The 14802-nt window shown below is 40.6% G+C and overlaps 1 protein-coding gene across 2 annotated transcripts in view; it reads right to left on the minus strand.

Moving 5' to 3' along the window:
* Positions 1-6103: 6103 nt before the first annotated feature.
* PODXL (podocalyxin like) overlaps positions 6104-14802 on the minus strand; it is a 52167-nt gene continuing 43468 nt past the window's right edge. For both annotated transcript variants that reach the window (XM_037513348.2, XM_037513339.2), the window contains exon 8: positions 6104-14405. In XM_037513348.2, coding sequence (XP_037369245.1) covers positions 14208-14405 — 198 coding nt within the window. In that variant the 3' untranslated portion in view covers positions 6104-14207. The remainder of the gene's footprint in view (positions 14406-14802) is intronic.

Consider the following 14802-nt stretch of genomic DNA (forward strand, 5'->3'; position numbering starts at 1 on the left):
GTTTTCCAAGCATCCCAGAGCAATCAGTAGTGATTTATTGAACAATTAGATCTGTATCTTACCTTGTGCAAGATATAGTATATAATTCAGTACCAAATTTTGTAGCTGCAGAATAACCGATTGACTTTACAGATGAGCAAATAGAATCTATTTACATACTTGTACAGTGTCATAAAATTATTCCCCTGAGTGACAGTCAACAAAATACTAACGTCACTAATATTATAGCTTACCGAATCTTATTTTATGGAAACAGATACAAATCAGAGAGATGGTAGAGAAGAACTTGATGAGAGTTAGATTTAAAATCCCTAGTTTTGGTTACTATGAATTCTGGCACTTTAAAAACATTATCCAAATGAAAATGTGCTGCCCTCTACCTCTGGTTTTTACAATGCTTTTTTATCTTCTCCCCCACACCATCAGTTCCCTTCAATTACATATCATTTGGAAGAAACTTAGTTTCTACTATTTTTGTTTGTTTTTCCCTGACTCTACTAATTGTTTCTCTTGAACATATACTTATTTTCATTTCATCTTTCCTCACTTTATTTAGGTGAAACTTTTCCCTTCATTTCTTGAATGTAGTTTTCACCAGCATGTTTTAATGGAGTTGCTTGAATTAGTGTTTCTTAAGTGAGATGGATTGTGTCAAAGAGGTCATTGACTTGCTAAGTCACAGTTTGTATCCTGGAGCTTCAGTGGGGCCGTGCTGGTAATAATTGCATAGAATGTAGAGCTTCCATATATTCATGACCAAGATTGATCATTTCACATCGGAAGCCTGGTTTAAAACTCGTTTATATATTTAGAGAGGAGCTACATATATTTTCAAGAACACCAATATATTATAATTTAAATAATTTAATTTGGCATGTAGATACACTGTTTAGGAAGCCAAGTATGTATGGTTTTTTTTTGTTTTTGTTTTTTGGTTTTTTGCTGCTTAAAAATTCTTTCAAAAAATAATTTAAAATGAATCACAATTCCTTCATTCTAGCTTAAGGGGTCCCAGATTGAAACAAATGGCTGATGCTTTGGATGCACTAGTTAGTGTGGTGCAAGGTTTGCTCACTTTTATTATCCCTCCCTTCAATTTTATTCTTACATTTCTCTTTTCCCAGTGGAATAAATTATTTTCAACCAGAAATAAACTAGGTCTCTAACAGTACTTTCAGTGCATACTCATAAGAAATTACCTGATTTGCAAAATCCAGTGCATTTGCATTTTATGGAATCACAGAGACCTCATGTGGCCAGCCTGATTAATTCAAAAATATTACCAGGAATTCAGATTTGGATGTCAAACTCTTGTAAAGAATAGATAGACAGTATTAACCTTTAACAACATTGTTTTTTTAGACCTGGTTTTCATTCACCTGTCTGTGTCTAGTAAGTGAAAACTGAGAAAACATTGGAAAGTTAATTCACTGGTTTATCATAAAAAGGTTTGTTAGGTTTAGAGCTCAGTGATTTGTTAGATTGTAAAACTGCATTATTGGGTAAAATATTTATACTGAATGTAAATGGCATATCTTTCCAGTGGGTCTCTTAAGATTGCCTTAAAATTGCTATTTGAAGATATAGTAACAGAGTTTGATGTAATAAAACAGTCTTAAAACCTAACCTCCCAGCAAAAACTAGTTTGAGGCACTTAATCATTTAGTGAGAGATTGGAAATGATGCTTAATGGATCATAAAGCACTGAGGAAGGATTATGTTCCTAATTTTATTCTCTGAATGATACTGTTTCATAATTACATTACGAACTTACCCTATAATTATTGTTTACACCATATGAAGTTTATTGGATAATTGTGGTTTATTTATCTTTTGAGTGGTTATGTTAACTCCTTAGATGATTGAACATTGCAAAGCAGTAGAGAATTGTGGTTTGAACTGATTTATATGGGAAAGGATCATTACATTGTGCATTCTAAACAAAGTCATCTAGCATTAGGAAAATACACCTTACCTAACACTTCTTGTTTTAAAAAATGTTATGGTCATCAGTTATCTCATCCTCTTGTAGAAATTCTGGTATGAATTTTCACCAAGTTTTAAAGTAGTCCTTGATCTGGGATACGTAGTCTTCCCCAGAAAAAGTTGATAGGTGGTAGAGAATCAGAAAGAGTCTGCATATGACTGTACTTAAATTTGGGCGCTCTTTCCCTGAAAGATTTTTGTATTCCTTACTAGTCAAGTAATAGTACTTTGTGATTTTTACTATGGACCTATGTCTCCCTGTGACTTGTTTAAATGCCAACATGACTTGGCTATCCAAAACTTCTGACCTAGAATTCATTTTAAGGTGGACATTTCCAAGTTTATTGAAATAATTAATTAGGAGCCACTATATCAGCTGTGTGATGTTATCATTGTTTTGGCAGGAGAATGCATTATTGTAGCTTCACCCAATGCTCTTTTTATTTTTCTCAAAAAGTTCCATCTTGAAGATTCTATTTATACTTAATTTATTAGCCTTGATTTCTTCCTACCCACAAAATTGTATTTCCATTCTTTTTCTTACCTAATTTAACTTTATTCTTGACCTTTTTTTAGCCCTTGAATGCCTAGGTTTTCTGTGACATTATTTATAAATGTTTGAAGTAGAGGTCAGAGTCATTCTGATGCAAACATACTCTTTTATCCTTGTTTATGACAACAGGATAGTGAAATTAAAATTGGTACATTATTAAAGAATTAGTAACACTCAGATATGGCTATAAAAATAATTGTCATTTTACTTGGGGGACAATAATATGGCTGTGGCAGCTTTTAATGGTTGGACTTTTTTCCCCTGGCTCTGGGAATTAGAGTCATGAAGCTCCTGGTAAGGTACAGGTTTCATAGCAGAGCTCATGGAATTCAGTATATCACTAGAATATCCATTTGCACATTGGTTTTTTGTTGTATTTTTAGACTCCCTTCCGCCTTCCCAGCCCCCGCCACCTCCTGAAATAACATTTTCTGCTGACATTGAAATTTGTATTAAGAATTGACTTTCAATTTCTGATATAGTTGAGTATTAGGAATAACTCTAATTGTTATGAAATGATATTCATTTCCCCTAAAATAAAAATAATACAACATTATAAATGTTTCTTCCCCTCTAGAATATTAATTTAGCTCAATTTTCAAATGACTAAATCTTATCCCTAGACAGAACCATGGTAAAATGCTCTCACAATAGATTTTGTAGCCCTTAACCTAAGGAGTCTTTAGACATTAGAGTAAATCAGATTTTCTAGTGGTGCAGAAATATGCCTCAGTGTGCTACCATAACACTGTTTATCTTTTTCTGTTAGGTAGAACTGGATCCCAATTCAAAACTTAACACCTAAATCAAAGGGTGGTCCTAGTTTACCTTCCATGTTAGAGTCATTATTAGAAAAAAAGATATGCGGATGATCTCTTTTGTCTTCAAACACCCCCTAATGTGATGGAAAACAGAATGTCATGTGGATGTTATATGAGAGCTAAAAGGTTAACAAAAGAGCAGGGGATGGGGGTGGTGTTTCATAGGGTAGTAGACCTGTTTTAAGATATCACTTAAAATTGTGAAATAATTTCTCTTCCTTTTTATTCGATATTCAAACAATCTCAGTGAACTACTAAATATTAGTGTGCAGTGTCCTCTTTTGCCTGTTTATGGCATTTTCATTTGGAAGTCCTGAACATCAGTAACAGCTAGAGAGAAGGATGAGATGTTAGAGAAGGGAAAATAGGAACTTGTTGCTTATCGATTTGAAGGTCCACAAATCTAAATGAAAAAGAAAACTCTTCTAACCCTAAATTAATTTCATTAATGCAGCGCTGGGGTAAAGACTGTCAAAATAGTAAGCAGCTTTTCTTGGTTAGTTGTTTTCCTCACCTTTCGAATAATTGTTAGCGATTTTAAGACAGATCTTAAACTAGGTGAGCAGTCTTCTGTGCATAGTCAACTGATCCTTCATAAGGATCCAGAGGGAGACCAGTAGTAAAACATTATATCATGCAGTTTGGAGCTTCCATGTGCTCACTCTTTCATTGAGCTTAATCTCCACTGCAGCACATCTCTGTACCATGTGGGTTACTAGCACTTGCAGCAGGTAGTTTAGGTTATCTGAGCTGTCTGCCACACAAATACCACCTGAGGAAATCATCATTCTTCAGTTTCACTCAATGCCTCATGAATGCCAATTCAGTTGGCAGGAAGGACAAAACTATGTGCTATACCATCCAGGCATGTGTGCATGATCAAGGAGTTGCTCAAGGAACCAGTTTTGAGCTGTATTTCTCTCCTTTGTTAACAAATCTCAAGAAAGCCTTTGTTACAGTTTAGCTAATATTTGATTGGTCTTCATTTTCTGGCCCTTCAGAATAGGAGAAAAATTGTCATTTCATGTTTAACTTACAATTCATATAGAATTGAACTGACGTCAATTTCAGTTTCCATGCTTTAAAATAAAATTAATTATACTAATCCAGGGGTCTCTGTTTATTTGACTTAGCCAAGAAATACATGACTTCTGGGATTGGCATTAAAAATATTTAATAATTTTGATTTAGTCTGTTTCCCCTCTGCATCTGTAAAGTGATTAATTATGTTAGAAAGGTATCTAGAATAAATCCAATTCCACTGCATATAGCAGAGTTTTACAAATTACTTTTGCTACAGAGAAGATAATCTTATACCATCTGGGCCATGCAATTCAAGTGACTGGTCTAGCCTTGTAGCTGCTGTATTTGGAGACAGGACAGAGATGCAGGGCCTGACGTTTTTTATATTACCTGCTTTTGAAGCCCTAGGGTACTACCACCTCTGTGAAGGCTTAGCTTAATTTTACATGTAGACAGTAGCTATACTTGTAAAAATCACTGAATTTAAAGTTAGAAGACATACTTAAGTAATTATCCAATCCCGAATGTTATAACAGGATAGCAAAGCCCAAAAGTTTAAATATGAGTAGTCTTTTATGGAGAAAATGTTTTATAAAGGTCCCCTTCATTTTTTTTCCCCCAGAAAAGTGATTTTTGTGACTGACCAAGTTGTATGTAAACTATTCTCTTCCTCAATTGTCAACCACCCATTTAGAGAAGTAAAATTGGACTTCCTTTCTCAAGCACTACTTTTAGCCTGGCCAAGAGATGCTGAGATTATATTATTCTTTAAGCCAGCTTACTTTTTTGACTTGTGTGAAATGTCTCTTGACATGAATAAATTAGTATTAATTTTCATTTACATATAGTCTCCTGCTCAGTTTAGAAATTGCACAATAACATGACATTTTTCTGTGAGCACATTGTGCATGGATGGATATATATTTGTATCTTAAAAGAGTCTTCCATCATCATCACTCTAAAATCTATGTGTAGTTGAGTCTGTAGCCTCAGAAAAAGAGCACAGGAAAACTGAGCTGAGGACCTCTTTCTTTTCTTGGTCTTGGTAACAAACACTGTTCCATCTTTCCAAATTGGCACATTTATATAAGCAGCTTGGGAAAGATGTTACACTTTTTTAAGTCAGTGCTTCTTTTACAAATTAGATGTATTCAGTAGCAGAAATAAAAGATCCCTTCAGGTAGAGAGAGATCTTAAGAACTGAAGTTGAACTGGAAATGTGATTGAAAAGAAAGATACAGCTTCATCCAGAGCCCATGGGGCCTGTCTTCCCAGATCTGCTTGTTAATGCTCTGAATGGCTCCTTCCCCTTGTTAGACCATCTTCTCAGTTGGAAACACAGTGTCACAGCAACCAGCTCATCTAAAGGTTGGAGAGTGTGAAATATCTTTTATGGGACTTTTAGATAATAACATTTATAAATTTTCATGATTATAAAAATAAATGCTTATTATAGTAGGAAATTAGTTAAGTGTAAAGGAAAACCACTATTAACTGATAAGACTTAACTTTCCAGACTTCCCTGTTACTCAGCGTAGTAAAAGCTTGGGGGCAGGGGAGAAAGACAGCCATTCCCGCAATCCCTACTCTTATATTCCTTTAAGTGCTATTCTTTTCTAGATAGTCTGAAAATAATTCCGTTAGTATAGATAGTTGGAGCAAATTCATACTATGAACCATTTTGTTTAAAGGATTTTTTAATGTTACAATTAAACCACACCCAGAAAGGATGAGGTACTTTTCAAAGGCCAGAGGAAAAAACAAGCAAAGCAAAACAGATGAACATAAATGTAAATAAGGAGTCCATGAACAAGAATTCTTTACCATGCTTAAGCAAATGTCGCTCCAAAAAAATGTATTTCCTCTGCTCATCAGCTAAGATTTAGAAGTTTTGTGCCTCAAGAAGTTTTGTATTTCATGTAGGCTCTTTTTTAGTGTGTGAAGGAGAAAACTACAACCTCTTAGGGCTTGTAGGGCTCTACTCTTCTCCTTCACTGTCCTCTTCTGTGGCAAAATGGGATTAAGACTGTACCCTAAAGTACCTAAATTGTGAATGGAAATCAGGGAACTCTGGAATAGATGGCAGGAGCCAGTTGGAGCTTATAAACAGAAGTGCTTTTGGGGTGTCAAATTTCTTCTAGCTTTGTTATTATGTATAAGTCGCTGTTGGGCTGCGTTGGGTATCTTCTGTAATCTTGCCCATTCCCCTCACCATCCTCTCTGGTTTATCTTGCTTTTGCCCAATCTGTATGGACTTTTGAGGTTGGGTGTTTTGTTTTGTGCAAGTAATTTTCTGATCCCAGGTTTGGTGAATGTGTTAACACTGCTTTGTGAATAAATCAATGAGTGATCTGCTGAACAGTTGCAATTGTAGAATTATGTTGTATGTAATGTACATATGGAGAAAGAATGTATTTTGTTCATTTTCTTAATAAAAAGTTATATATGGACACTACAAAATGCCTGTTGTGTTTTCTAAATCAATTCTTAAAGTCAGCTTTTAAAATATTTATGTACTTTGCAGTTACTATATCAGACAGGTGAGTTTTCTTCAGGATTCCAAAGATGGAAAAGGATATCTATTATAGAAGTGTCTGTCGACTTTTTCCTTGAAGCAATGCTGAAATACAAAGGTCTGGTGGATCTCACAAAGTTTGTGGGGGAAGTTTCCATTTTTTTAAAGATTTATTTATTTATGCATACAAGAACTGGGGTTTAGGCCAGAGGTGCAGGGGGTGAGAGGATTCACGGAGACAGAGTGGGGAACAGAACAGGTGGATCCACTGAAACACACTGCTGAGGGCAAGACACAGCAGCTGGCAAGACAGGAGAGGTCTGCTTGATGACAGCTCCCTGGCCAGGAATCGAACTCATGCTGCAGTGGCTGAATGTTTGATAGCACTGCCTTTAACCCCTGCTCCACCAGGGAGGCCCCAGAAGTTTCCATTTTTAAAGAACACTAGCATACATTTCAGTTTTGTTAGGGTTTTGTTTGTTTGACCTACTGCTAAAGACGAGTTCTATTTTATGTTTTGTAAAATTTGGGCTTGTGTTCCCAGGTTTTAAGGACATATTTATGAAGACTGGGAACTAGAAGAACTGAACTGAAATAGAAAATTAGTTGTAGGAAAAAAAATAGTATAGAGAAAGAACCTTAGAGGTGTTGCAAAGGTTGGAAATAATCTGAGTCTGTGTCCCTAATGATGGGAATAGAAACTTTATGGGTTGAACCTGGGGAGAAAAAAACGCACAAATAGGCCAAGTGAAAATAGTGTGTTGTTAGGGTTGCATTGTGTGAACTCTCCAGATAGATGTTCGATGACAAGATTTCCTTTCGACCCTTTCCATCTTCTAATGTGCTGTGCGTTTTCTTGACTCTGTGATCCACCAATGCTTAGTTGTCAGTTGATTTTAACAGGGATTGTATTTTCTCAATATACAAGCAATCATCTCACCGTGGAGCTTTCATTTGCAGTGTGTGCTGTGAGCATGGCTCGTAAGTAAAAATTGTTTTCAAATATGCAATGATAAGGTAAGGAATTGGTCTTTTCTTGGTTATTCCTCCAGAGAATTAACCCAAAAGAAATGTGGGACACTATCTCATCTCCTTTGGTATTATTTGTGTTCTGGTGGGACAATAAAAAGCCTTCTTTATTGAATACAGTTGAGATGCCAGCTGCCGCATGAAGTGTGAGTGTAGAGCCCTACAGGGATTGAAAGTACTGCCTTAGGAGCTTCCACTTGCCCGAAACGATATTCCAGCATCCAACAGGAAAATGGCCATATGCACTCACACTCAAATACTTATAAGACATAACCTCATAATTCATAGACATTGACAAAAGGTATTTTCCCATTAAATGAAGGCAACATTCTTTACCACTAACCCTTCAGATTCTGACGACCAGCCGAAAGACTAACCAATGGCTATTCGGAAGCCTGTGTCGGTCCTGGCATAGGCTTAACCAGTAGGTGGTTATGTTTGCCCTTACTCTGTCACCACATATTATGCCACTTTTCTCTGCCTATTACCTATCCTGGAAGAAGAGGAAAAGCAGAGTGGATTCTTGATGGTACGGGGCAGGTGGGGCAACAATGCTCGGGACTGTCTTCTTACTCAGCTTCTCTAGTGTCCACTGGGGACCTTCCTCCCCCTGGGCTTTTGATTTTCATTCTTTCCAGAGATATGACAGGGAAGAAAGGCTACAGATAGAGGTGGCCTGTCCACTGCTGTGCTAGAGAGTTTTGATGACAAACCCAGAGAGGGGAGATGAGGACACTTGGCAGTGTCTTAGCACGCACTGTACTGCTAGCTCCCTCTCAGCTGGGGCCGTAGGATGGGTAACCGGGGGCAAGAGTCAGGAATCCTAGGTCTATTTCCAGGTCCACCCAGTGACTTCTGTGTAACACAGGGCACAGTCTCAACTTCTCTGCTTTTTTTTTTTTTTTCTTTTTGTGAATGTTGGCAGCAGATCTTGTTTGCTATGATCTCCTTGATGGTTTTTTATATCTATAAAATGCCAAGGTCTTTGAAAAATATTAGCTCAGTATTATCGTTAGTATTAATTATCGTAGACAGTCCTTTTCAGTGTTGACCTTTTCCACCATTAGGGTACAGAAGAAATACACAGTTTGGGAGGGAGCTTCTAAGATGGGGGGTGGTTAGTGACAAACAGGCATAACAAATTAAAAATGACAACTGAGAGGGCCTTTTGGTTGGCAGGGCAGGGAGCAGGGTGAATGACCTATTCAGGAAGAGAATGGGTCTAATTTGTGGCCACTGATAAACTATGAGTCATTCTCTTCTTAGAACAGTGTGCGTCCAGCATGGCCAAGGGCCTGCCCAAGTTCCTGGTACTTGTACTCCTTTCTTGGCACACTGTTGAAGTTAACCTCAAAATACCCCTGGGCCAACTCTAGTGCACCCTTCAGGGTGTTAATTGCCTTTCAGAACTCCCATATAAAAGGAGAACGTATTGTAAGGGTAATGTATTCTAGAAAGGTGTTTTGTTACTGGAACGCAAGCATAATTAGGAAAAGAATGTAGGATTGTGGAGAGAAAAGTTGTAGACTTGAGGCCTAGACTACCCCTCCTTAAAGAGAGCTCTTTATCTCTGTTGGTAACTTTCCCTAATGGTAGAGGTGCTACAATTTCTCAGATATGTGTTTTTGCAGTTTCTCAGGTATATAAAAATGTTTTTGTCAACTGTTAGATGCCAGGCCCTTGGCCGGGCTGGAGGCACACCGTTCAACAGAAGAGAGTGTAGCAACTCTGAATGTGGTCGCATTTACCTGACAGTGTCCCTTCTGCAAATTGGGAATGACAGAGCTTTCGCCTGCCAGTAGGTAAAGATAATAGCCGTATAGATCCGTACCACCCTAGGACATGAAGGGAATCAGAATCCTCTTGAGTGATTCCTTTCTTGAACATCTTTCATCTTCACTAGTCTCTAGATAAGGGAAAGGCGGAGATTTCTTGTGACAAGTAAAAAGGTCCTTTTATGGGCAGAAACGGATGGAATAGAACCTCCTTATTTTTTATATTTTTATTTGTTCCGTCACTGTGTCAGTTTTCATACCTGATCAGGATTTATCGGCCCTTTTGGGATCTTTGGTGGTGGCTGATTCACAATTGCATCTGAGACAGAAGTAGAGGGAAGGAAAAGGGTAAAACACTGATTAAACAGTACAGTGGAGGAAATGAGGTCCTCTGAGTTATGGTCACTGGAACAGCCCGAGAGAATCTGGAGAACCTTCAGCACCTCCATCTTCCCTCCTCTTCTGCTCTCTGGACCCACATCATTCAGCAGACATAAGAGCAGAGGGTGCCACCCCCACCGGAGGGTGTCTGCTGTCCTGGGGTGCTTCGTGATGAGCCTCACGCATGTTTAGAGTACAAGCCAACCACAGCGAAATACTAGGGCTTGGACCGGCGTACACAAAAGCACTTTAATTGACAGTATACAATTTTCCAAAATATATTTTTGTAAGAAAATGGCAATAATTATAGTCTTTATAAGTTTCTCAGTAAATTCCAGTGTACTTCAGACCCCTGTCCACTAAGACACATGCTCCCCCAGTCTCCTGGGCAAACTGTTGAACATTCACTAATAACAAAAGACTCACATATAGTAATCCCCTCCTGTCATTCAGTGCTGAGCTTACCCCACATCTGAGAGCATCCACTAGTGAGAATGCGAGATGTGCCACAGCTTCCCTCTGGTCCCTGCCCTCTTCCTGTGTCCAATCTGCCTTTGATCCTTAGTTCTGCTAGTAGATCCATATATAAAAGCCCACTCAAAAACTGCTTCTTGGCAGAAAGAATTGTTCATAAAGTCTTAGACCTAAATAACTCATAGGGAGTGGAGAACACCAGTAAGATTCCTATTTTTATCTTCCTCATGCCCTCCCTAACCTTGCTGCAGGGTAAGCCCTTGGAAAGCACTTGTGCCCTTTGTGACATCCTGGTTCCTGTCTGTAGTCAGATTGCTTCTGAGGCACACAGCACCAGACTGTTTCTGTCCCAAACCATTTGATTTTGACTTGGGCTAAGTCACTTTCTAGGCTTCGGGTTTTTTCTGTGAAAGCGTTGAACTGAGTCTCTCTTACCCTCCTCCATGACTGTCACTTTCCAACCAGCACATTATGACTCCAGCCCTCACTGCTAGGCGGCTGGGACTTGGCTAGGGAAGGGCACGGTTCCTATTTGAAAAAAACAAATGTCCAATCTGCAGAGCAAGTCCACGGACATCTGCCTGTCTTATATTCCATTTTTCATTAAAGAAAAATCAAAACTTTGTGATTTTTAGTAGACATTTACATTCTTATTCAGAGGGGGAAAAAAACATCTCCCTTAGCTAACAAATGTTTTTCCAAAGTATATTCCCTTAAAGTAGTGCGGGTGGATTAACATGTGGCCACTGTATTTACAGTATCAAAAAATATGCATATAGGTATCAGCTTGAATTTGTTTTTCAAAGTTTTTCCAGTATATTATCAAAGATAAAAGCTCAAGAAGTGGTTTAAAGAAATTTTCTCCTAGCTTTCCTTATCAAGAGGGGGTAAAAAAGAATCTCTGTCCAGATTGGATTAAACCCGTACTCTTGTCTGTGATGCAAAAATAATATATATTCTGTACCTCCTTCTTAAGCATTGCTGCTTCTCTTCCCCCTCATTGACTGCAGGCATCCCACTGGATCTTATCCAATCATGAAATTTATGGTTTCTGGCCTTTTGCGCAACTTAGGGAAGCCAGCAGTTTGCCACTGAAACAAAGAGCTTGACACAACTTGTTGCAAGTCACGCTGAGTTCCTGGTGGTCCACTTCTCTCTTCTCAGCCCCGGAATCTGAATTACCAAACAGCATTTAAAGCCCAGTAAAGATGCAGGAAGAAGATGACCCTTATAGACGTATGGGTCATGGTCTCTGACATGGATGTCTAGTGGCAAGAGCAAGCCAAAGCAAGGGATAGAGCCTGGCTCTGTCCTAAGAGGCTGGAGCAACACAATCTGGGTGCACAAAAGGAACCTCTGAACCAGGCTGAAGCTCCTCAAGGTTGTCTTTGGACAGAACCATAGTGGTTCCTCTTCACCAAGCATAAGTTTTAACTCTCTAGGCCTTGCCAGTCAGCCTTTCTCCCCCAAGAAGCTTTGGAGTTGCAGTCTTTGATCCATTTGCAGAGGTGAATTTGCTGTCTCTGTCTGAAGAGCTGGCAAAATGGGGCCAGGAGTAGTAATCCAGTCTGACCTCTCCCACAGAGCCATGACTGAAACCCCCTGGGAAGGAACAACCAAACACCAGGCGGGAAGGAAGCAAACAGATCCCTCCTCGGCAGAACAAGATTTCCTCTATTTTTCCCCAAACTGGCAGTTCTCCATCCTGTGCAACTTCAAAAGGCTAGACAATCAGGGCAAATACTTTTGGATCCATGTGAGCCTGGTTGCTCCCTAGCTCTTGGGAAATTCAAAGAGGCCCTAATTAAATCCCCAGCTTCCTTTTCCCCTAGGATATCACAGGGCTAATCAGGCAGCCAGGGCAGGACACAGATCTTCCTGCTAAGTTCCTCCCCCTCAAAAAAAAAAAAACAAAAAACAAAAAAAACCCGACCTATTCCAAACCAAGATAGTCAGCTTCACTAGCGCTATCTCAGCCCGAGCTGCCTTCAGGACACTGTGATGCTTTTTGCCCCGAAATGAGTTTTCATTCTCTCCAGCAGTTCCACTCGTCATTGTGGTGGCCCAGGAACAAGACACCATGGTTCCAAAGTCCACATGGGATTCCCTCTTCTCAAGATACCACATTAAGCCTTACCATACCCAGTCCTCAGGTGCCTTCAGTGTGGCCACTAACAGCTGAGCTCTCTCAAAGCCCCTCTACTGGGAGGCATAGATGGCATTTTGTTTCCCTGAGATGCTAGCAGAGTCTGCAGAACTGGGCAGCCCCCTAGAATCTAGTAGAGAAGAGGACAAGCTCCATGCCAGAACAATGAGAGGTCTCTGGGGACAGCCAGGCCCCCCTCCCACCCCCAGGCTGTCCCTTCCAATGCAAGACATGTTCTAGACCTTCTTGCCCTACAGCACAGGAGAGTCGGAATCAGTGAGATATTGAAAATCTCCCAACAGGTGAAGCTTTGGCTTTTGGCAGTAGAGGGCTGGAGTAAAAAACAAATAGAACAAATTCTCAGCAACTTGAGAAGTCCCTGAGTTTCCCACGAAAGAGTAAAGCCCACCCATCTTGCTTGCTTCAAATCGATTGTCTGTGAAGACTTAGCTCTGCTGTCTGGAGCCCCAGGAAAGTCTGTCCTAAAGCCACTGCTCTTTCACACTGGATCTTGGGGGAGTCCCTTGCCTGGCTCTTCACCCCCATTGCCTGAGCAGTGAACAATAAAACAGGAGTTCTTTGCCTTCAGTGGCTGCTGCAGAATTTAGTCCCCGGTAGGGAATCAGAAGCCAAAGTTGCTTCTGGGGAGCCAGCTCAGGATGGGTGATGGGCCAGGGCCTTCCTGGGGTGAGGGGCTTTCCTTTCGCTCCTGACCTGTTGATAGAGCCCACCTTGTTCACACTGATAACCTGTGGGGTAAGTCTCCGTCTCACTAAGCAAATGCAAGGAAGCAGGATCCAGGATTCAAGGTCATGAATGGGCTGCATCACTTACTCCCAGGGGCCCTGGGCAGAGTTAGGGATAAAACTGAGCCAGGAATGGAGACGGACAACAGGAACAGGAACATTGGCAGATGAGGATGGGATAGGAGATAGAACTCTTGGGACTTACGCTTTCAAGTAACCAGATCCACTGAGACAGGATCTGCCTTGCCCCTTCCTAACCCTGGATGGGCAGCTCCACCCCTGCCCAGGCAGCACTGGGGGAGGAATGGCTGCTTACAGCCGTGCGTGTGGTGGAAATGAGCCCTGGACTGATGGAAGGAGCCTGTTTTCATCTTGACTCTTTCGCGAAGTTGCCACATGATCTCGACCTCACCCTATTTAGGCTTCAGTCATTTCATCTGTGAACTGAAGGGATTCTACTAGAAGATCTCTCAAGTCCCAAAATGGCTCCTTCTTGAGCTCTCTTCCTCATCTTCCAGCAGCACTGAGCTCAGGCACTAATGGGATATTTTACAAGAGGAATCTAGACAGAATGTGATTTGTTCAGCTTGAAAAGGGAAAAATTAAGGCCTTCTGGGGTTTGGGAGGAGGGAGCCCTCCAAGTCTCTCCCTCCCAGTGTTCCCCTCAAATGGAAAGGATTTTCCTCCCATGTCCGAATGGCACTTGAGGTGGTTCAGTCTGGAGCTCTGTGGCGCTGTCAGGCCGCCAGCCGACCTGGTTAGAGGTGTGTATCTTCCTCCTCATCAAGGTCATCCTTAATCAGGTTGTCCAGAGGGACGATCCAGCTGTCCCCCAGCTCCCCATTAAGGTTGACCACCTTTTTTTCTTGCATCTCTGATGAGGTCTCCATCACTTCCAGCGTGGGATTGTCATGGTAACCATTCTCCACTGTCTGCAGCTCCTCTGTCAGTCGTTGCTGGAGGGGGCAAGATGACCCAAGAAGAATGAGTCAGTTTTGTACCCCTACAATCCAGCAGCGCCAATTTGACTATGAGCATTAAGTGCCTCTGGAGGCCATTCTGGCCACTGGCCTGCCTCAGCGTTAGTTGAGACCAGGACTTGTCCAGCATCCTAACATCCCTAGCTCAACTCACTTGTGCCCTGGTGGCAAACCTGTGAGGTCAGTGGAGATGGACTTTGTTCTCCAGAGTCCTCCAATCTTTCCTCTGTTTCTTCCTCAACCCTAACTCTCCAGTTATCTGCCTTCCCTCATTATAATGAATTGGGAAGGACTGTAAGAAAGTGACTTTCAACCCACCTGGTGGCTGAGCAAGATGGCTGAATCTACAGCCGTCTGTGTGGCGGATAAGGGC

Source organism: Talpa occidentalis, unplaced genomic scaffold (assembly GCF_014898055.3).
Source record: "Talpa occidentalis isolate TD23 unplaced genomic scaffold, MPIMG_talOcc4v2.1, whole genome shotgun sequence".
Taxonomy (NCBI): domain Eukaryota; kingdom Metazoa; phylum Chordata; class Mammalia; order Eulipotyphla; family Talpidae; genus Talpa; species Talpa occidentalis.